General features: G+C 39.7%; 2 protein-coding genes across 2 annotated transcripts; both read right to left on the bottom strand.

The window, feature by feature from the left end:
• Positions 1 to 16,638: 16,638 nt before the first annotated feature.
• Positions 16,639 to 18,730, bottom strand: LOC138942484 (stromelysin-1-like). The gene is made up of 2 exons (XM_070312720.1): positions 17,743 to 18,730; positions 16,639 to 16,796 (listed from the first exon to the last, which is right to left on the bottom strand). Exons 1-2 carry the CDS (start codon positions 18,728 to 18,730, stop codon positions 16,639 to 16,641), a joined length of 1,146 nt encoding a protein of 381 aa, XP_070168821.1.
• Positions 18,731 to 22,047: 3,317 nt separating this feature from the next.
• On the bottom strand, positions 22,048 to 23,004 carry LOC138942483 (uncharacterized). Its single transcript, XM_070312719.1, has 2 exons — positions 22,575 to 23,004; positions 22,048 to 22,340 (listed from the first exon to the last, which is right to left on the bottom strand). The coding sequence occupies exons 1-2, from the start codon at positions 23,002 to 23,004 to the stop codon at positions 22,048 to 22,050; spliced, it is 723 nt and encodes a 240-aa protein (XP_070168820.1).
• Between the last annotated feature and the right edge of the window lie 2,003 nt (positions 23,005 to 25,007).

Raw genomic sequence — 25,007 nt, 5'->3', positions numbered from 1 at the left:
AATATATATATATATATATATATATATATATATATATATATATATATATATATATATTGTATATATATATATTAAAATCTTAAATGGAAACCCCCATTTTTTATTTAGTATTCTTGTAGCTGACATCGAGAGCTTTCCAAAACACTATAACAAAGTATTTTTTTATTAAATACTTTTTGTGTTATTTTATATTTTCATCTGACATATTTTGATATAAAAAATAAAATATTTCGTAAAATATTCAGTTTTCGATCATTTTACCGTATTACTTCTATGTACAGAATAATAAGACAAATTAATTAGTGCCAAAAAAAAACAAATAATTGTTTAAAAAATACATTGTAAATAATTTTCTTAAAAACAATTTTTTTTTTATACTAATTGATTTGTCTCATTATTCTGTACATAGAAGTATTACGGTAAGATTATCAAAAACTAAATATTTTACGAGATATTTAATTTTTTATATCAAAATATGTCAGATTAAAATATAAAATAACTCAAAAAGTACTTAATAAAAAAATACTTTGTTATAGTGTTTTGGAAATCTCTCGATGTCAGCTACAAGAATACTAAATAAAAAATGGCGGTTTCTGTTTAAGATTTTAAAGTTGACCTTCACATGACCTTCAAATGATTTTCCAAGGTCAAATCATTGTCACCATCTTATGGCCCCCTTGAAGCCACACAACTTTTGTTTGAAACTTTTTTATGTCAGATTATTGTAAGTGCCTTAAAAATCGTGGCGACCGTTACGAGGACCACCCTGTATAAAATCTTTATGATAATTTATTATTATTCATAGTTATATTTAGTAATTTATAAATGAGAAAAGAAAATTTGATATATTTTATCTTCTTATGTTACCAAACATTTGCATATTTATATAAGTTTGCCTATATTTATAGAAAATAAACTTTTTTTAAAGTAAAAATTTAGAAATTTAATTTTTGTCGTAAAATATTTATGAATAATTTTTTTATTTGGTTAGAGAATATTCATTTATAAAGATGCGCATTTATTTTTATTATTACGCGATATTTGTAGCATGCGTGTATGTAAGTATGTATGTATGTACACAGATGAATAGACAAATAGCCAATGGCCCGGGTTAAGGCGAGACTGGTCTTTCTCACTGGTTTCAGCGCCATACTGTCATAACGGCCAATGCAGTAACTACGTTCTCAAGCAAATTGGCAATTACGAAGCGACGCGTTACGTGGTATGCAGACTTCTCGTTGCGTATAACAGCGTGACATAATATGCTTCTTCGAGCTACATTTATATTAATTTAAATAAATAAATACACACACACACATACGCGCGCGCATATGTATAATAATAAAACTACAATATTAATATACAATAGTTAACAGCGATAAAAATAAGCTGAAATCAGGAATTAATATTTTTTTTACATTTAAGTATCACGCGCACATCTTGATTCAAAATAAGAGTCTCGAGACCGAAATCGACTCGCACGTTGAAATATCCGCTATCGCGACACGCGACGCGAGTTAATGTGCGGGAACTTTGTAAATAAGCCAAGTCACAAATAAAACTGATATTTATCTATTTATTTAACGTGGAAAGTATCTGAATTATTTAACTAAAGTACGTGTAGTTCTCGGGCGGAGCCCGAATTCCTAAATTCCTTCCGGCAAACGATCCCAACTACCATGCCTCTCCCGGAGGCACAACATAACATTTAAATACGATTTCTATGAAAAAAATATTTTAATACAAAACAGAATATTGCGCAAAATAAAAAATACTAGAAACAAGAACAAACATTAAATATTACTTATAAAATATTTACTATAAAAAAAAATTAAATAATGAAAAATGTATCACTTAATAAATATTTAACAAAATTTGTCTACAAAAAAATCAATAATGATTTTTTTATAACATTGGAACAATAACATAATAAATAAAAGACAAAATCAGCTGAGCAATGAAAATCAATATCACATGTAATAAAAAAATCAATAATGGATAACAGATTTACCGCGCAAAATAACAGAATAATGAGACAAATCAATTGGAGTATCAAAAATACATAGTTGGCTTTAAAAAAAACGTAATTTGCAACATGCAGGTGCATACTTCTTTTTAAAGACAACCATGTATTTTCTTTACATCTTTACATATATATATATATATATATATATATATATATATATACTGGGTGGCCCAATTTAATCCATCCAGTCGAATATCTCAAAAACCAAGCCCGGAAGAGAAAAATGTTTCAGACAAAAGTTGTTTGGTTTCGAGGGGGCCATAAGATGGTGACAATGATTTGACCTTGGAAAATCATTTGAAGGTCATGTGAAGGTCAACTTTAAAATCTTAAATGGAAATCCCCATTTTTTATTTAGTATTCTTGCTGACATCGAGAGCTTTCCAAATTTATTAAATCACATTACCTACGCACACTTTTATCCAAATAATTTTGAAGCCATGAATGTCAAAAGAGCTTTTCAAATGTTAAGTGCAAGATTTGCTGCATCAATATCAACAGCAGGCCACAGTAATGTGTTGAAAAGTACTTCATGGAAAGCATCTGCGGATTTTGTATACAAAATGAATAAAATAATACATGCTATGAACGTGTACTATTTAAATGATTGGAAAGGAGAAAAGGGGCCGTTATCAAATGCTAATGCAATGGCTGAAGAGTTATTAACATTTTTTATAGAATGGTGTTCAAAGTGGAGTATTTCTTCTAACAAAATGTCGAGACCTCCGTGTTTTGATGGAATGATTATGACTGTGCGAGCAATTTGATCTATGTATCGTTCCATCCAACAACATTATCCAGACTTCAAGCTCGCTACAGCACTATGTAACCAGGATTCCGTAGAGCATACATTCGGAAAAGTTAGAGGACGCGGAGGATTCAACCGTAATCCCACCGCGAGAATGGTACGGTTGCGCCATATATTATCAAGTGGATGTATTTACGGAAGTGGTAAAGACAACGTAACTTGTCCAGAAACGCTTTCGTTAACGGAGAGTACATCGGAAGTTCGTGAAATGGAAGCTATAAATACTGTTCAATTGCAAGAAGAATTAACTTTTCCAATTGAAATAATGATGATCTTATTGCGACAGCTTTTGAAGAAATAATGAAATATTCAGAAGAGAACTATTCCGACAATTTTATAATAAATATAATCGACAACAGTTATTCACCACGGACATATGAAGGAAATGCAATTGCATATTTTGCAGGATATATTGCTCAAAATAATTACAAAAATACTAAGTGCGACAGCTGCTGTGAAACAAATATAAAAACATCGATGGAGGGATCAAATGATAATGAGATTTACATTCAATTACGTGAATATGAACACGAAGACGAAGATGGACCAGAAGTTGAATGGCTATCAAGGCCAACGGATGTATTTATAAATATTGTTGCTCTTCAACTTCAAGCATTCAACTCTTGTTATAAGAAATATTGGAATTTAAAAGATGTGAAAAGAAATCTTCTTGAGATTTGTATAAAACACGTTCAGCATCATGTAGCTGCAGATTGGTTTGACCCAAACAACGAGTGCTATCTGCATAGAATCCAAATGTTGGACTTTATGATAAGAGTCAAGATATATGCAATTGCAAAAAAAAAATAACAATGGAAGGAGAGAAGGAATAAACACAGTTGGAGGATCAAAAGAAATAAGAACAAAGTGTCAAAAACTGAGGAACATAAAGCACATGTAAAAAGATAAAGATAAAAAACAGCAACGGATATCTCAATAAATCTAAAGCTGGGATAAAAAAGTATTTTACATACACAATACAGACTGCGCTTTGCTACAACTTTGCGCGCCTGGCAGAATGCCTGTTCAATGCCTTTTTTCCGTATGTACATATATATTTTATTACATTTATAAATACATAAATATATATTTATTTAATTATTACGTACAAATGTATTTAGTTGCTTTTAAGAAAAAATTTGTAATTTGCAACATGCAGGTGCATATTTTATTTATTTGATATATTTCAGGGTCACATTTTTTTACATGCAGATGATAAGGTATAATGGATTAAAAATATATTGTCATAATGCAACTCAGAGTACATTACACAAATATGAAGAACAAGTATAAATCTCTTTGAAAATGTATGCATAAAAATTAATATAAATTCTTCTATTTAAATCTTATTTGAGTCTGAATACAATAATTCTTCAAAAAACACGTGAGTATTTAAATCTCAAGTTCTTTCTTTTTATGCATTATAATTAGTAATATGCATATGGTATATAATAATTACTCATTATTATAGATATCGATGTTTGGAGACTGGCTGATGACAATAGATATCATAATTTATTTCTGGTTTGCACGAAGATTAAATCGGAATTCATTATTTTATTATATTTGTGTTATATATATTTATATATATATAATATATATAAAATATAATAATTAACTTTTATATTACTGTTGAAATAATTAATTTATCTGTCATAAACTGCTCTAGTTCGCCGGCCGCTTGCCACCGCTGCAATATCGCGTCACTGATCTGTCTATTAATCTCATGTTTATTCTCATCATTTCATCTCTCACACTGTCACACTCGTCTCGCGGTCATTTAGTCCGGATTTGCACCTAGGGGCAAAGTCTATCGACAAAATTGGATATATTTAGTCTGGACTCAAACCAGGGGCATAGTCTGTCGACAAAATCGGATATATTTAGTCTGGACTCAAACCAGGGGCATAGTCTGTCGACAAAATCGAATATATTTAATCTGGACTCAAACCAGGGGCATAGTCGGTAAGGGGCATAGTGTGTCGATAATCTGAACACGGAAATGCTCGCCTTAATCTAGGCCATTGGCTATTTGTCTATTCATCTGTGGTATGTATATATCGGGGAATAAGTCGACTGTACCATGCACACACACGTGCAGGCAGACACACGCGATCATATCAGTGCGCGGCAGATACTCAATCGCGCGTGTTGTGTACATACGCGTAACAAGAGATTACTGCAAAAGTACGCTCAACTGTTATAACGCGTTATAACGCGTTGATTTTAAAAAACGAGTGTCATGTTTTTGTAATGTGGTTTTAATAGTGTGTCCCCTTACATACTGGGACGAAAATATAACTTTCGAGAGACGCTTGCCCGCAGACATTTCTTAAAAAAAGTAAGGGTCAAACAGTTAGTATATTTATATACATTAATTTTAGAAGGAATTGTTTTAATGTATACTATATACTAATATGTTGTAGATATTATTTAATTTTATTTCCATGCAGTCTATACAAAAATATAAATATAATAATGTAATATTATGTAAAAATATAATATCCCAAATTTTTTTTTTTTAATTATATCTTTAAAGCAATTCCTAAATAGAAAACAACATAACGATTTTTATATAAAAAATTGTAATATAAAATTGATCTTCAAATGGAATTTAAAATGACTGTATACACATAAACATACATGATGCATATATGATGCACATAGTATTTAATACTCATATAGTATTTTTATTATAAATAAATGGACAAAAAAGATATGGCCAAAAAAAAAGGAAGAGAGAGAGAGAGAGACAGAGAGACAAAGAGAATAGGAATGAGTAAGCAAGGGAATGGCTGTAAAACGATGTATCGATAGATAATTCACATCAGTCACTAGACACTCTTAGTGAGCATAAAGTATTGCTACAGAAAAAGATATAACTATTTCCTTTTTTTTCTTATTTTTAGCACTTGTACAGATACTTGCTCAGTTGCACTCATATCTTTTTTCTCTCTTTGTCCATTCTTCTCTGTCCATCTCTTTTTTATCCGAGCATACCATATGTGTATTATATATTATCTACATGTGTGTATATGTTTGTGTATATGTAATAGTAACTTCAAACTTATTAAAATATAATTAATCTTTTGCGCTCATTTGTATATTTCACTGAAAATTGATTATATATATTTTGCAATAGTAGTTATGTCACAGTAATTAGTTAGCCAGAGGCGATCAATTCGTAAGCTATTTCTTGAAAGAAATATTTTACACCAAATGCGTTTTGCATGTGCGCTTTGGTTGAAGAATGTATCCCAGAAGCGATCAATTTGTGAACTGGTTGTCGAAAGAAATATTTCCCACCAAAAACGGTTTGTATGTGCGCTCTGCTTATTAAAAAAATAACATTTTATTCTAGAGGCGATTTTTAATCGTGAACAAGTTGTTTTAAGAAATATTTTACACTAGATGCGATTTGAATGTGTGCTCTGATTATTAAAAAAATAACATTTTGTCCCAGAGGCGATTTTTATTCGTGTGCTGGTTGGTTTAAAAAATATTTTATTCCAGAAGCGGTTTGCATGTGCGCTCTGGTTATTAAAAAAATATTTTATCCCAGAGGCGATTTTTATTCGTGTGCTGGTTGGTTTAAAAAATATTTTATTCCGGAAGCGGTTTGCATGTGCGCTCTGGTTATTAAAAAAATATTTTATCCCAGAGGCGATTTTTATTCGTGTGCTGGTTGGTTTAAAAAATATTTTATTCCGGAAGCGGTTTGCATGTGCGCTCTGGTTATTAAAAAAATATTTTATCCCAGAGGCGATTTTTATTCGTGTGCTGGTTGGTTTAAAAAATATTTTATTCCAGAAACGGTTTGCATGTGCGCTTTGGTTATTAAAAATATATTTTATTCCAGAGGCGATTTTTATTCGTGTGCTGGTTGGTTTAAAAAATATTTCATATCATATGCGGTTTGTGCATGAATATTCTTGTTATTAAAAAAGTTATTCCAGAAGAAATGTAAAGAAACTTCCGTTTTTGAAAGACTAAGTGTGCAATATCTGGTATTCTTTCATATGATTGCAACCAATCATATATGGTAATAAAAGCTTACAAATTATTGGAGGGAATTATTATTGTAATTCCTGGCGATGTATTTTTTCTTTTTTTAATGGCACCAAATTTCGTGTATATAATAGTCTATCAGACTGTGTATATACAAGTTGGTAGCTAAAGAGAGAAAATATATACATCTTCGTTGTTAGGAGGCAATCCTTATGAGAAAAAATATTCCAAGGATATAAAGATCTTTACATACTCGAGTATGAGGAAACGGTTTCGTAATATTATAGGAAACAATAAACTGCTGCTTTTTTTAAAGTGATAAGAAATTATGATTAAAAAATCTATCCTGATACTCGTAACAATGTTGGCCAGAAAAAAGATGCCTCAATCTTGTTTGCAAATTATAATCGCAGATATGAAAATAATAAATAAAATATTTTGGTTGCATTGTCACGAGAATTGCCGATGAGCCCTTTGTATATTATAAATATCCCAAATATTGTAACAATCATCAAATTTTGTTGCAATGTTTTGCGGACAGAGTATTTATGTGTTTGCATTTATAAATATTTATATTAATATTTATATAAATGTAACTTTTAATATGTGCAAACTTATGTCATAAGAATATATAAACATTCACTTTTTTATAGTGAAAAAGTTTATATATTATTCATTAGTCCTCAATCATATCAATTATACCGATATCCTATCGATGACAAAGATTTATCATCATATTCAAAATTATATGTATAATATATTTATATCCATATATAATATATTTTAAAATATTATAATATATTTAGTTCAATTTTCTCGAACTGTACTGCATAAATTGTAATCCAGCAAATCAAGATATAATTGTTATACATATACATGTACATAATTAAAGTGCACATATTACATCTATGTTATATGGCAGATATATTCGATGTTTGCTGGGTATATGTATCATATATATATATATATATATATATATATATATATATATATACACACACACACACACACACACACACACACACACACACACACACACACACACATACACACACATACATACACACAAACGCGCGCGCGCGCACACATATATACTATGATAAAATCAAAAGAGATAATATATGAGCAATATTATACATTTGTATTCAAAATATTTATGCGATACAAACAGATATCTATGTAAAGTCGTTGCTTCTACGAGACGATAGAATAGAAATAGAGTAGAAATTCAACATATTTTCTGTCTGTACATATTTAACACAATGCGAAAAGCTTATATTTTATTGTTCTTTCCAAAGTATGCACATATCTTTGACTCCATTACTCTACATAATGATATCGGTAATGTAACTATAAAGCGTTGGTAATATACCGACATTTTTAGTTACACTTAGATGAGGGCGTTCACCCGTCGGAGTTCGCCTATCGCTCCGGCATCCTCTTAATAGGGATAGAAAATTAAATCTATTTTCAAAAATTACAAAACAAATTTTTTTTGCTATACGTCGACGGTATGTAAATTTCTTAGACCGTTACAACCGGTTTTCTTACAGGAGGAACCGCTTTACGTCGAAGTTTATCAAACTTTCTTTGCGGGAACGGTCATCCATTTTGTGAACGAAAGAAATTCTATAAGTACAAACTATAACATTATTCCAAGGTTATACGCTATTCGCTTTTGATCTTACACCCGAACTATCTGCTAATTACACGGGACATTGAAATCTCGTGAGACATGGTAGTTTACGATTAGAAGCAGTGTTGTTCTCGGGGACGCTTTTTTCGCGTATTAAATGTGGCCTTTAGGTATGTGTCACGTTTATAAGAAAAAGGGTGCTATGGAACCTCTATTGAGATAATGTTAAAAATAAAGGAATTAAATGATCCGCAATATAAAAAACAATATTATGTTCCGAAAAAGATGCTGCTAATTTTATTTCCGTGCGTTTAACTTTATCACTATGCAGACCATTGTTATTATTATGATCGGGACTTTGAAGATTTACTTGTTCAATATGTTTGGCCCTTTGCGAATGCCATATTAAATTTGTTTTGCTACATCTAATGGTAGTATTGCATAAATTGCAAAAAGCTTTATTTTCAGTTGGATGGGGAGCCAACCATCCTTTAAAATTATCTTCATCTAGCCACGCATTAACAAAACGTCTTTCTTTCTTAATGGCTCCTTTTTTGTTTTTATCCTCCATACTAATAAAAAAATAATATCTATTTATTATTATTTACCTAGCCTATGCTTAGCCTCCTCTGGAACCCGCCAAAACTTTCGCACCTAATTGCCCTTGTGTGCACACTACATACTAACTATATACGCCGTCGCTGGATTTCTCTACCACTGCGCTGCGCATGCGCGAAAAAAGCGTTCCCGAGAACAACACTGATTAGAAGTGCGCTTTGAGAAGGCTCTCATTGAAATTGTATTATTTATTATTTATTGTATTATTATTCACGCCGAATTCGATAATGTAATAGAAATCGACTTGTTTCGTCAAGTCATCGTCGAATTTGCTAGATATTTATCGCGCTCAGGTATTTGACCGTTACAACGTAATACTCGGAAAATTTCCCTCATTTTTCTACCTCTACATTTGATCAAAATGCCAACAGCATAAAATATCAAAAAATGTGTAATGTAATAAAAAAGAGGATTCAGTTTCATTCGAGACACGAACGTCGACGCTTTGCGAACAATTTAAACCTTGTTATCGTGAATGCTCCAGTCTTCACAAAATGGATATCGTCATCGATATACAGAATTTCCGCGATATCAATGAGAAATTTACCCCTAAGGAAGTTGCTGTTATCGCGCTTGATGTTCCATTCGTCAGACATTGGATTATGATGCCGCCACATTCATTTGGCGATTTACCAGGTAAAGTAAGGAAACAATTGGCTCACACGAAACTATCACGGAATCGGATGGTTCGACGGTGAAGCTAATCCGAAATATTTTACAACGCAACTACGTGAAATAACAATACAGGCACGTTACATTTACGTCAGAGGTACCGTAAAAGCAAACTATTTGAAGAATCTATTCTCCAGAAATGTATATAATTTGGAAGGTATTTCCCCCGCATTCAAAAATCTGTCGAAGGGAGAAGCGCGCGGACGATATTTTGGTTACCACGGATTTCGAAAATTCGGAATATTTCATTGCGCATTACGCAACGCATATAAATTAAAATATTGGTTAATCGAGCAAAATAATATCGCCAACGACGCTACGAACGATAGTATTCAAGCTACTCGTGGTTCTCCGGATAATTGGAGTTTAAATGTCAGTGACGATAACGACGATGAGGACGACGAAAACAAGGAAATCAGTAGAGCGGATGAGATTTTCCGCGATAGAAATGAAATAGAAAAAAAAATCTGCAAAAATCTGAGCAATCAACAGAAAAAGAAGAAGAAGAGAAAGTTGCAAAATCTGAGTTATCGGCGTTGATAGATAGTGACAAGTTCAAAACAACTACTAATTCCACACAAGCAGACAATAAAAACTCAACGCTACAAGCCGACACGATCAAAAACACAATACCGAAAGAAGTAAATACCGAAATTATTGAATATATAATACCGCTCGTTTGTTCGCCTCCATATCAAAATAATGAACTCTCGCGAAATTCTACAAGCATTGCGTCACATCAATGCCAGACATGTGGGAGTTTATCCAGCCGACAGAGTCCCGAGAGTGTGGACGAGATCGACAGTCGCTAATACGGATGAGCATAATCGATCTGGAGAACAGTAATAAGAATATTGATTTATGAAAAATGAATATCAATAAATGTGGGAATTTTTACTTAAATTGTTAAATTTTTTTCGTCTACTCCACTCTCCCTTTTTTACAGCCTAGTATTCCAAACGTTCGAACTTGTTAATACCAGATCTTTATAATCCTTTCATTGTCTGAGATAATACCAGATCCTGATGCATTTTTCCGTGTTTTATATTGTTATATCTAAGCTCTATAGAAACTAAGGAAATTAGCCATCCATAAAATGAAAATAACTAAAACTAGGCAGCACTAGAATAAAATTTTTTTTTCATTTTATCATCCTTCTGGAAAACAGTGGGGAAATGCGTATAAATTCTGTCTTCTATAAGAAAATTCGACATTAGTTTTTCATCTCGTGAAATTGTAACGATACCGTTACTAGCCTCGCGGGTCGACCAGCCGCCCGCATTTTTTGAGGCTCGGCGCCTATGGCGCCCCTAAACTCCCACACCCGTGTATCGGCCCCACCGTGGAACCGCCCCATCATGCACCGACTCGCGTGAGTGGGAGGCCGACCGCCGGTATATAAGACGCTCCGGCGAGCGTAGCGTTACCAGTTCCCGATCCTGAGCCCTCATTAACTCCAGATCCGAAATTACTTCTTGTGTTAAATCAGGTCACAGGCTACCCGTGGTTATGCCGAGCTATCCGGTTGCTGGGACGGCGCATCCTACCCTGCGTTTAACCAGGTCACGGGCTACCCGTGGTTATGCCGGACTAACCGGTTGCTAAGACGGCGCATCCTGCTATCTTGTAAGGCCCTACCGCATTCTCCGTGTCCAGTTCAATCGCCTGACCGTTTGTCTACTCCGCGATCTGTTATGCCTTAAGACCATTTTGGTCTCCGCGCCCAGATTCTAGTACCGCTTTGTATTATTACCGCGACCTGTTAGATTGTAAGACCCATTACACTGTAAGACCGTTTTGTCTTCCGCGTCTAGATAGACCGTAAGACCGCACTGTATATACCGCGCATTGTCATAATAGGAATGGTTAGCCGTAGTAAGATTTCCGGCATTGTCGCGTCGACTCCACTCTTACACATAGTCTTCGGACTACAATAGCGCACCAGTCGTTCTAAGGATAGGCCGCAGAAAGTGCCGACGCCCCATCCTTTTAAGAATAAGGTAGTCAGGTAGTTGGAACCACATCGAAGGCCACGCGACATCCCGTAGTATTTAAGATCAATTCTGTTCATCATAGTATAATCGTAGTTGCTTGCATGCGAACACCGCGATGGCAGGAACATGGCCGCATGAGCCGCGTCCGCTTCTCGAGCTCCATGCGCACCAGTCAACGCATAGAACCGTTGTCGCGAACTCTTGTACGCACCGTTCTCGCATGTGTTGCATTGTAAATAATATAGTTTTTGTGAACTTCTGTCAGCACTTTGTAAGCTGTTGCGCGCGCTCCCAAACCCGCGATTAAATGCAAGATATGCAATTCGTTGCAATATGCAATTAAGACATCGCGACCTAATACCGAAAAACCACCTACTTTTGGACCATAAAAAGAGAGATAACGAGTACCTCGAGGCCGAAACTAAGTGATGACGCGTGTACTTGAAGAAACTGTGAGATTCTGCAAGCGCCGAAACTGTTACATTGCCGAAGCATCACCGAACCGAACTCTACGATACGTAAGCTGTACAAATAAATCTCTTTGCACAGAATCTTTGCCTCGTGTTTCTCGACACTCGGAGTCCCTACTCCTAAGATGAGCCGAACTCTTGGATCATCCCCAAAATTCCCGTTGTACCCAGAGAGGCACAACAAAATTGGTGGCAGCGGTGGGATTGGTCCAGTTAAAGGAATAAATAAGGATATGTGGGATACGCCCAACTATTTCGAGACACAATCAATAACAAAAAATTGATTGAGCAAATCAGCACAAAGTGCGAGCCAAAACATCGTCAGTGCCTGAGAGACCCGGAAGAAGAACCGTGACAAGAAGCTGAAGCGCAAAGGAAGGAGCAATCCAACGCAATGCCCAGCAAATAGCTGATCGTAGTAAAGCGAGGACGCCGCCCGTGCAACGGAAAACTCACCGACGCTGACCTACAACAACGTGCACTGCCGAGCGATCCAACCACAACAGCTGACCGTGCAGAAGCAACAAGTAAGCGAAAGAAGAATGCGTATCATCGTTATACTGTAAGTCAAAAACATTGTACAATAAAATAACGTGAATGTCGGCATAACTGAAAAGAGTTACGTTCCACCGATCGCGATTTTTAAGCGCACCAGCGCGACTAGCAAATAGGTTCGGCTTGGTAAACCCCGTACAAGTAATCGAAGGAGCGGCCTGCGATATTCGCGATAACGTACGGAGAAATTTAGATAACCATTTTTCAGGCGAGAATTCACCCGAATTAAGATCCCGCGAACTAGAAATAAACCAAGTAGCAAAAAATACACTCCCGCCTAACAATAACAATAACAATAACATAATAGAAGTAGAGGGATCTGATATAAATCGTACATCCGTCGAACGCGTTGCCGTTAGGAGAAATTGCTCCCCGTATCATACGACAGTAGCATCTTCGAAGCAAATAACGAAGAAAACATGCAACGTAATCCATTACCATCAACTGTTCCCCTCGAAAACGTTGATAAGGAAATAGAACACTTGCGAGCATAGGCTAGAAATAACGCCATCGCGGATTATGAAGACGCCGGAAGTCCTCTCGGAGATCCGAGCAATGCACTGATAATCGAAATCGTGCAAACCGTTCGAGACATTCGAGAAGAAATAAGAGAATTACACGGGTAAATACACGATCTACGTGCAAATCGGGAAGATTTAAATAGAACGCGAACGATACCGAATGACACTAATCTTGATGTCACATACGGACGAACACTTATCGATGTTTGAGATCAATCGTCACCTTTAAACGGTCATTTACGATTAAAAGAAGCAAGAGATATGATTCCGGAATTTGATGGGAATTCACAAGCTAAACTTAAGAAATTTTTAAGCGCATGTTCATACGCGATAAAAAATATTAATCCCGCAGATAAAAGAACATTATTAGAAGCAATACTTTGCACAAAGCTAAAGGGAAAAGCTATGGTAGACTTTGAAACGCGAAATATAAACAGTTTCGGACAGTTTAAAAGAGAACTCGAAATCTGCTATTTAAGCAAGAAGAGCATCACTCACTTGCAAATCGAGTTTAACTCCTTAAAACAAAAAGCCGGTGAGAGCGCCAGAGCATAGGGGCTGCGCGCCGACAATTTGGCCATGGAATTATATGAATCCATGATCGAAGGCCAAGATTACCGCAGCGAACGAAAACGCATTATACGTGAAACTATACAACAGCAAGCTCTGCAAAATTCCCAAATCCACGAGGATATCAAATTGGTAGTACGAGCACAGCATTACTCACCGCTTCAAGAAGCAATCGCTGGAGCCAATGCGGAAGAGAAAGTCAAGGGTCCATTAGAACATGCATTGCGGCATAAGCCCGATCATACAATTTCATACAAGCAGCGCGAAATAAAGTATTACAATGCATTAAATGTGAAAAACTAGGACATCACGGACGAGAATGCCGAACAAGCAGATATTCAAACCGATTCTCCTTGCCGAAGCCACAGGAACAATCGAGAATAAATACATTCGAAAAACACTGCATCTACTGCAAAAAATCAGGTCATGGCCGAGAGGAATGCTGGAGTCTACACGGACGCCCTGGGATAGTACAATCTAACCGGACGAAATCAAACGAAGATAAAAAGCCACAACATCGTAATAAAACGAATAGGCAACGAAGAAAAAATACAACGCAAAACGAGGATGAAGAAGAAGACGAAGAGAATACAAGACAGCCGAGATCAGCCCTCGAGTATCAAATATCGCAAGTAACAGGAAAACCGCAAACAAAAACTGGATTAGATCTAGTAACTCTTCTCATCCAGGAAGTTAAAAAAGGGAAATTAAACCTACTATTTGACACAGGAGCAACGATTACATTAATAAAGTTAAGAAATCTAAAAGGAGAAACCATGATTTACGAGGAGCAAATGGCATTCACTGGAGTTACAGGACACAAAATGAATACAATAGAAAAAATCAAGGCAACGATAATCCTGAAGAACCGAAAAATACGGCACTCAATTTATATCGTGAAAGACGACGTCCCAATTGATTATGAAAGAATCCTAGGAGTAGACTTTCTACAAAAACACAAGGTAATGTGCGATTATAATAAGAAGCAGATACAGCTAGCAGATATTAAAATTATATCCGTACCGAGCATTAACTTTAATACCGCGTAGCGAGACAATTATTCAAGCTACTACCGACTCAAATAAAGTAGGCATAATACGGGCTGAGGAAACAGCCTGGAGTCTTTATTGGTTAATGCCTAGTAAAGCCAGAAGAATTTTCCTGCCTAATAAGTGTTATAAACACTACCGAAAAATATACGATATTAAACTACCAACTCCATGCGTAACAGTCCAAGAAATAAAAAATACAGCGGCTCAAAAATGCAATATTCAAAAACAACAAGAGGTTACAACGCTTTCCCGTCGCGAACAAATAAAAAATTTACTGCGTATACAATACCTAACACCTAAATCAAGAAGAGAAAAAAACACTGCTAGAAATTTGCGAAGGTTTTAGCGACATATGTTATAAGGAGATGCACTCACTTATACTCCTACTATCACACATGAAATTACGGTTCAAGCCAACAGTGCACCCGTAAATATACGCCCATATCGCTTACCAGAAAAACATAAACAAGAAGTAAATCAGCAAGTAAAAGGCATGCTGAGAGACAAAATCATTAGACCAAGTACCAGCCAATGGAATGCTCCATTGCTAGTGGTCCCTAAGAAGACCGATGCGTCAGGTAAACAAAAACTACGAATAGTCGTAGATTTTCGAAAGTTAAACGATTTAACAATAGGCGATTCCTTCCCATTACCTAATATAACGGACATACTAGACCAACAGGGAAATGCAAAATACTTTACCATCTTAGATTTAGCGTCAGGTTATCACCAGATACCCGTGGCCGAAAACGATAAATGCAAGACAGCGTTTTCTACACCGTACGGGCATTACGAATTCAATAGAATGCCGTTCGGATTAAAGAACGCGCCAGCCACATTCCAGCGGTTCATGAACTCTGTGCTGACTGGGCTACAAAGAATCAAATGTCTAGTTTATTTAGACGACATAGTCATATACGGAGCAAGTTTAAAAGAACATAATATACGGCTTATCGAAGTATTAAACATGTAATAAACCGATTTCGCGAGGCGGTCGTGGATAACTCGGTCGGAATCCGGGGCTCGTGAAAGGGTATCGAGAGACGAACGAAAGCAACGTGAGGTAAAATATAATTTATTGCGTGTAAGTATGTGTGTATACAGAGTGAGTGTATGTGTGTAGTTGTGTGCGAGTGAGACGATAGGCAAGCGAGTGCGTGCGCGAACGTATAATATCGAAGTATGAGGTAACAATGTATCAAAGGTATGCATGTGAGGCGAATGACGATCGGTGTGTGACACAATGCACTCGTGTATGTGTGAGATGTGGAATCGGTTAGCGGTGCGGTCGTGTCGGTCGCGGTGCATCCGAATTACATGCACGTATACGCGGCGCGGAGCACGATTTCGGCGGTTCGATATAATATCGATTACGCTAGCGGATCGTGATGTCGGCAGAGGCCGCTAACTGTCGGGCGATAATTTTGATCGTGCCGGTGGGCGGTCCTTAGACGCGCCTGTATTGATTCGGTTGCGTCGATCGATGTCGCGGCAGGATTAGATTCTCCCCCTGAGCGGGACTTAGCGCGCTGTATTAATGGCGAGTCCGATTTCGTAAATGGCGGTCGCGGAATTACTGTCGGTTCGTGAATAGTGTTTTGTCGTTTCGTCCGGGATAGTCTGTCCGTGGAATTTAGGAGTGCAATGGCCGACGGGAACACCCGTCAATGGCAGGGAACTCCCTACCACTGGTTGATCGCTGTTGCACTTAGGTGGACGGATTGTTCGAGGCGTCGAGAACTCTCGGCGGAGGTTGAGTACGCCCAACCTCGTTTTCCTCTTTTCGTAAAAGATCGGAAGGATCGCTCTTGGAGATGCCGCAAACTCTCGGCAGAGGCTGGGTACTCCCAACCCCGTTTTCTCTCTCTTTGAGCGGTTATAGGATCGTAGCGGATTTCCAGGCGTCTTACAGACTCTGGCGGTTGCGGAAGATCTGGTCTCGAGATGTAAAACGTGCCCTATTTATACCGCTTTTCCGGCGGGTGCGCGTGCGTAATATGCCTTAATATTTTAAGGCATATTGTTCAACGGTGAACCGCCGCGCGCGACTCGGGTGGTTTCGGGAACGGTCGGTACGTTTACCCGAGCGCAGCGACGGTTCCGGGTAAACACGCGGCTTAACGGCGGTTACAAATCGAAACGTTTATTATCTCTTAAAAATGGGCGCACAAATAACGAAAACATAAGTTAAAACTTCAACCTGATAAGTGCGAGTTCCTCAGAAAAAAAGTAATATATTTAGGGCATATAAGTAGGAAAGTAAGGCCGGTTCTGGCTCAGTTTTTCGTGAGTGTGAGAGAGAGGGTACCGTTGGGGAGTAAGAGAGAGAGATAGATTCGGAGTAGTTTGTAGGCGCTCGAGGGATGGAGAGCGGGCTGGGTGGGTGCATGGGGGGGTAAGTAGGGTGAGAGGGGAAGCGCGGCCGGGGGAAGCGGTGGGTACGAGTCGCCGAGAGCGCTCGAGAGATGGTGCTCGGGGGTGGCGGTTCCTCCCGATTCGCGACCTTGACGCGACTCGTTCTTTAGGGGCGCGCGCCGCTTCTAGCGCGCGATCCGCTGTCGCGATTCTTCGGGGGGCGCGCCGCTTCTAGCGCGCGATCCGCTGTCGCGATTCTTCGGGGGGGGCGCGCCGCTTCTAGCGCGCGATCCGCTGTCGCGATTCTTCGGGGGCGGGGGATCGTCGGTGGGCGGTCGAGCGGACGGAGGGGCGTCCCTCGTCGCTCCGCTCTTCTCGAGGCGCGCGTTAGCGGCGATACGAGCGCGCTTGTCGTTGAAGGCGTAGAACTGACGTTTGGCGAAGAAATATAGATTACCATCGATGTATCGGAAGGCCGACGTTATCGCGGACGGAATTCCGGGAAATATATCTTTTAATGGAGCGTGTCTAACGACTATCATGTGACACTCGTCGATTTCCGCGACTTTATCATCGTCGTATATAGCGTAGGTTCGTCCCGTGTGCGTATTTATCGCTGCGTTGATTTTAACGTTTCGGGGAAGTCCGATATCGTGGAGATATCTCGGCCAACCCGATTTTAGTTTAAGACTGGGATATTGCGCGAAGTAGATCGAATCGTTCGCGAATAGCGCGAGATCGCCCGAGGGTCTTCGATACGCGGCGGATAGACGCGTGAAATTCGGCGGTAGAAACGTCGCGTAATCCGTGAGCGTCATGGGTCTACCGTAACGTTTCTCGGTCATGTCGACCGACCATACGTTGCGGCGATTAGCTATATATAATCGATGATTCATTATTAGCGCGGCGTCCACGCGCCGCAATGCGCAGAGATCGGCGCGCGCTGGGTCGGTCGGCGCGACGCTCGTCGTCGCGGGCGCCGCGGTGATCGCGGGAGTCGCCGTTGGATAGTTTCCGTCGTCGTGAGATCCGTACAGATTCTGTATAGCGAGAATGTCTTCTATGCTCAGCTTAACTGGAAATTGATTCTCGATGTCGGGTATATACGGGAACATTATAGAGTCATTGCGCATGCTACGCTGTAGACCCAATGCGTGGCCGATCTCGTGCGTTAGCGTTTGTAGCAGGTGATGCGTGTCGGGAGGATTTTTGTTTAGATACACGTACCAAGGTTCGGAATCGTCGACGTGTATCTCCGATGTGAAGTCGGTCGTTCCAGAGGGAAAGATCGCGTGAGCTAGAGCTCCTCCCGGACCGTCCAAGGCCGTCGGGCAAATACCGACGTTTCGACGATTCGTGTAAGTGTGCGCGCCCGTTCGATACGATATTAATATATCGGGGTGTAACGGGTCGCGCGCAAAGTTAGCGATGAGTTCGCCGCCCATAACGCGAACGCCGTTTCGGCCGTTCGCGAGATTTCCTCGCTAGCCATCTGAAAATTCCACGCGAGACGCGTCTTCGGCCATTTTCGCGCGATCGGGCTATACGCGCGATCGGGAATATCCGCGAGACCGCATCGCGGTTTACGCATAAGCTGAAGCGTAACGGCGTTTAACGCGCCGTTTCCCGATAATTGATAATATTCTTGAAACAGCGATAGCGCGCGACGCAGAGATGTCGCGTTATCGGACGACAGTGATTCTCCATCGTCCTTTAGAAAACCGTATATGCGCAGAAAACGGAGCGCCTCGATTTTTTCCGAGTCGAAGGGCGCGGCGACCGTCGCGGCGACGGACATCGTCGCTAGAGCGAGAAGAGCCGTCCTCGTGTTAGTCATCGCGCGAAGCGGGGAAGACGCGGTAAACTATCGAGAGACGCCGAGCGCAATTGATTCGCGCGTTCCGCGAGACGTCTATTTTTATCGTCGATGAATAATGTGGGTGGGTGGAGGGGAGGGAGAGGGAAACGCATCTCTTTCGACATCGAGCGTTCGGAATGCGCGTTATCTAGCGGACGCGCGCGAGTTCCTCTTTTGTTTTTTCTATTTTATTATTCGTTTGTTCTCTAAGAAGGACACTCGATGAGCGATTAAAGATATCTCTTTCAACGATACGCGTTATCTAACGGATGTTTTTTGTTATTTCTATTTTTATTATTCATTGGTCTTCTAAAAAGGACATTCGATGAGCGAGTAGAAATACCCCCTTCCGGCGACGGAGCGGTCGCGGAAGGAAGATGTGGCGCGATCGATAAATCGTACCGCGACATCCGCGCGTCGATCTTTATAAAACGCGAGATCGTTTCGAGAAGTGTCAAAGTATTCTCGCTCGCGAGATAACGAAGCGCGAAACGGCGGAACGCGAAGTGGCAAGAGTTGAAATCGGTCGCGAACTGTTTGATATGGAACGAATCGAACAGATAATTAACGCGGCCGATTACATTAATGTAAACGGAGATTTAATCGCGATAAAGTCCTACGTTCTGGGAGATCTCGCCACGGATTTGCGTGCGGAGGCACAAGGTGTTATTGAAAATAGTCCGGATTCGTTTAGACTCGCTTTTCAGTTGAACGAAGACGTAGATATCGCGCGTTTAATGTAAGTATCCAATTGAAATTATAATAAATAAATTATAATAAATTATAATATTTTTACTAATTTTTACTTTTATTAATTTTTACTTTTACTAATTTTTACTTTTGTATTTTAGACAAGAAATAGAAAGCTGTATAAGAACAGCGCGAGAATCGCTCTACGATTTAATAACTAGAACGAGAACTATGCTCGCACAAGCGCAAAGCGTTCATAGCGCGTTACGCGACGCTCGTCGACGCGACGTCGCGCGAGCCCCCGAACGATTCAATTTAATCGGTCGGCTTCAGGAGCGCGAGCGCGGCTTCGCCATCCCCGAGTTAATTGGTCCGCTTCGCGAGAGCGAGCGCAACTTCGCCGTTCCCGAGGTTAGGCGAGTCGTCGCATCGCCGATCGACGAGGAGCCCGAATCGCGACCGATCGGCGAGGAGCTTGAATTGCGATCGATAGAGAACGAGGCCGAATCGGCGACGGTTGACGAGGGTGAATCGCGGGCGAATGTACGATTGGCGAACTACGAGCCCGAATCGCAACTGTTCGACACGGAATAATTTTACGCGTTAATGCATTATGCGCGTAAAGCGCATTTGTAAGATATGATTTGTATAAATAAATACCATACGTTAAGCGAAATGTCGATTCTTTACGTTTCTCTTTTCTTCTTCCGCATCCTCTTGTTCTCGCGCTTCTCGTAATAACCATCTGTGTCCGCATTAAGTATAGTATATTTAAATAGTATATTTAAATAGATTTAAAATCTCTATAATTAAGTTTGTTACGCGACCGCGATAAAGGATGCAACCGCGATAAAGGAAAAACGCGGTTCGTTCGTATAACGTGTATTTTGCAACAGTATAACTAATATATTCATGATTAAACTTATAGATTATATAATTAACTCAAAGTTTAAAATATATAAAATTAATAATTAATTTGATACATTATATATAACTTAAATTTATAGATTATATATAACTTAAATTTATAGATTATATACAATAGTATACAATAATATACAATAATGTAATATAATTTATAATATAATTTATAATATAATTTATAATATAATTTATAATATAATTTATAATATAATTTATAATATAATTTATAATATAATTTATAATATAATTTATAATATAATTTATAATATAATTTATAATATAATTTATAATATAATTTATAATATAATTTATATAATATAATTTATATAATATAATTTATATAATATAATTTATATAATATAAAATCAATCGCGCATATCGCGTAAACGATCGCATCGCTCGAACCATCAATCGTGCAGTTTGCACGCGTTTTCTAACGCGCAATTTTTCGCGTGATATCAACGAAATGCCCGCGAAGCGTTCAGAGTCTCCAGACGTTCGATGTCTTCGTAATCGGCGTCGATAGTCTCGACGGAGACGGCTATGTCGCGATCGTCGGCGACGTTTCCTAAGATCTCAATCAACCACTTCTTCTTCTCGTGACCTTTGACATAGATCTGCACCGTCGAATCGGGGCTAGATCCTCGACATATGGCATCTCGAACGAGTTTTTTCATCGACCCGTAATTCGTGTGTCCATCGTTCCACTTTAGCTGGTGATGATTCGATATCAGCCAACACGCTCGCGATTTTTCTGCTCTCGTGAGCAGATCCCACGACATCGGCGAGCGAAAGATGTGATGCGTCAATTCTACACCATTTCTTAATACGGCTACTTCTTTCGCGACAAATTTTTCGTTAACTACGAAACCTTGAAGATCGACAAAGATCGGTGCGTCCATCGTCGTTGTTAGCGATACTCGAAGTGTTTCTTTCTAGATTTTTCTAAGCGTTTTATTCTTTCTCTATATTTTTTCGAGTATCGTTGCGCTTACACGATTCTGCGCACGACGTTAGTGAGCGGATTGTATTCTACCACTCGATCGTGAATAATAAGACAGTAAGCTGTGGTGTTAGAGGGGATGTTTTCCTTGCAGTCGAACTCTATGCGAACGTCCACAGTGGCGCTTTTAATCGACTCGTTCTGTCGAGAACAGTCGATGACTACGAGTGGGCCGTGAGTTAAAAATTTATTTAGATTTAAGAGCGTTTCGTCGTTTTCGCATCCGTAGTACGTTTTTCGAAATTTCGAATACATATCGTATAACACGATTTTATGTTTATCGAATTTTATGTTATAACGGCGACTTTATGTTTATCGAAATCTAGATTCATGTCGTCGTAAGGATAAAAATCGGAATTAAGATACAGTTTGACATTAGTTAGTTTGCAATCATCGAATAAAGAAGGCTCCTCGGACAGAACGTTCTTCTTTCCAGATTGTAGCGCGAAGATAACGTATCGCGGTTTCTCGAGTTGTGTCGCCGCTTTGACGGCCCACGAGTGTTTGGTCGTGCTCTGTAGAAGCGGAAACTCGTAGAGATCCCATGAGCGAAAAGCGACGCTCAAGTATCGTCCACTATCTAATGTGCGCAATAATCTTAATTTATTAACATCATTCAATACTATATGAGGCATTCGTCATTGTATTTTTAACAAAACGATTTTAGGTTCTTGCGTTTCGCGCGATATAACGCAATTGTTATCGTTGCGCGCTCGTATTAAAATAAGCTCGTGTCGCGCGTTGATCACAACGCGCTTGTAATCTTCGCAAAAACCTAATAGCACGTTAAGAGGTACGCAAAAATTAAAATCACCGATCGACGAATGAGTTGTCGCTAATAAGTCCCATTCAGCGTTTTTTAATATTTTGCTTCTCTCGACCGTCAGCGACGCGTAATTCTTAATCGTGCTCGTTATTCCAACGTTTCTGTTTCGATCGATCTCCACGCCATCGAGCTCGTAGCGAATTTCCTCGAACATAAACGCCGCGCAATTGTTCACTAATCTCGTTACCGATGCGATTTCCCCTTGCGCGCTCGATGCTTCCTTCGACTCGAGTCTGCCCTCAACGTAGAGAAAACTGTCGCAAGGTAACGTATACAAATCTTGCTGTTGTATAGGAATTCGTATCTCATCGCTATTTCCAAACGTAGTATTGGCGTAAGGGTTGTACGTGTGAGTCTCAATCTTGACGATGCGATCGTCGAAAATCGGCTCCCCACTGATACTTAAAATGTCGCACATTCCGCTTTTTACGAAGAAGCGGTTCTCGGTACGACGAAACCCAAAGAGCGCAGAAAAGTCTCGTTGGCGACGGTTAGTCTTCCTCCCTTCTTCCTTCTCTTTTCCGCGTTTAGAGGCGACGCGACAGCGATAATGGGCGCGTTTCTCGCGTTCGATCCGTTCACTACGAGCATCGCGCGCTTCTCTACGGTTTTCGTCGCACGTGTAGACGAATCGTGATTTCCTCGCCGCGAAAATCAATCAATTTTCCGTTTTGGTCCACAACACGCACATTTATATCGGTAATGGTCCGTGCGATGATCGGAAGGTAAATGATTTGCGATTGACACTTTATATCCGGGTGGAACGTTAGGCGCGAATTTGTGTATAGTATGCGCGGATTTGTCGTTGTGATACGCTCCTGTTGTGACGTTGCACTCTACTCGAATAAAAGTTAATGGCCATAATATTTATTGGTTTATCGGATGCATACCATTTATTCGGTTGTAATACACGAGACGAGAAACCCAGGAGCGAACCGATATTATCGGGTTTTGTGAAATTTACTCGATAAGCGCATTTAATTTCGCTTCTCATAGTGTTATCGTTACCGCGAAGCGTTATAGAATTTTCACTTTTATCGCCATTCTCATTGTCTTCGAAATAATTGTCATCAACATCATATATGTAATCGTCGTCGTTCGTTTCCGGTTCTTCGTTTTCGCGTTCTCGTTCCTCCTCTCTCGCTCGTCGTTTGTGACGAATCACCGCTCTTAGATACGCGTTTATAGCGCTTAATTCGTAAGATCCTACTGGAATCGCGATAATTTCGTCATTATCGTCGAAGTAAAATTTATTATTTGTGGAATTTATATTCGGTATCGTATTATAAGTTTCGAAATTGGTTATACCTAATTCGTAATCGTCGTCGTTTAAATCGAGAGGCGGAAAATAACTCGCCGTGAAAATACTGCTTCGTCCGGAAAGAGTGAGAGTCAGCGACATGATCGGCGAGAGCGATCGAACTGCATTCGATCGACGAATAACGGTTGATATTATAGTCGACGATTCCTCCAATCGACTTCTCGGAGAAATCGAAGACTCAATTGTCCGCAGATATTCTGATTGCGCGTCTGCTCGGAGCGACGATTGTATCGAATGTTCGCGTCGCGCCCGAGATAACGCGCGAGTTCACGCGGAGGACGAAGATCGCCGAAACCGTCGTAGTAAATCGCGTCGTCCACTTTTTTCGCGTACGCCACCCAATGAGTACCCGGTCCGGATGCGTCGTCTAAATTCACAATGCCGCTCTCATCGCGGCGCGCTCGCGACGGAAGCGCGTTGCGCATAAACACACCTCTAAAGTGAGGTACGCGCGAGAGTATCGCTGCGCGATTTAATTGTTCGTTTGTCGTTGCTCCGACGGATGGGAGGATCTCTAGCGTCTGTTTACGCGAAGTTTTTTTTTAGCTCTTCTTCTCGTCGAGGACGCGCCACTCCCGCGTTTGTATGGCGCAAGATATAAACCGCGACCTTCCATTGCGCGATCGTGGTGCTGCAACTACTCCAGCTGTCGTCGCGCTGCTTTGCGATCGTTCACCGCTTTCGCGATTCCCGCCGCTTCCCCGGCCAAAGAACCGAGAGCTCCCAATAACGGTAGCAGGGGTAAAAAGCCGCCGCGTTTCGCTATCGGAAGCGTTCTTTTCCTCGTAGCGATTATTTTCCTTTTGTTCTTTTTTCTCTTGATTTTCGTTGTACCCATTCCAAGTTTTGTCTTCGATTTCATAGCCATCCATACAGCCGCCGCGGCGGCTCTCTCGCCGAGAGTCGAGTCTTTAGCCGCGACGCGTTCGCGCGCTCTTTTGGCGAGCGCGTGGTCGGCGACGTGTCGATCAGCGAGCTCGCCGCTTCGCGAGTACGCGATATCGTGCTCGCGGCAGGCCGCATCTAGAGGATTGACGCCTCGATCGCCTCGCGCGAGTCGTTTCGCGAGACGAGTACCCGGCCCGCAAAATTGATATCCA

Source organism: Polyergus mexicanus, unplaced genomic scaffold, assembly GCF_030449975.1.
Source record: "Polyergus mexicanus isolate NDT 795.1 unplaced genomic scaffold, iyPolMexi1.0 SCAF_22, whole genome shotgun sequence".
Taxonomy (NCBI): domain Eukaryota; kingdom Metazoa; phylum Arthropoda; class Insecta; order Hymenoptera; family Formicidae; genus Polyergus; species Polyergus mexicanus.
This window is presented reverse-complemented; position numbering and strand designations above follow the sequence as displayed.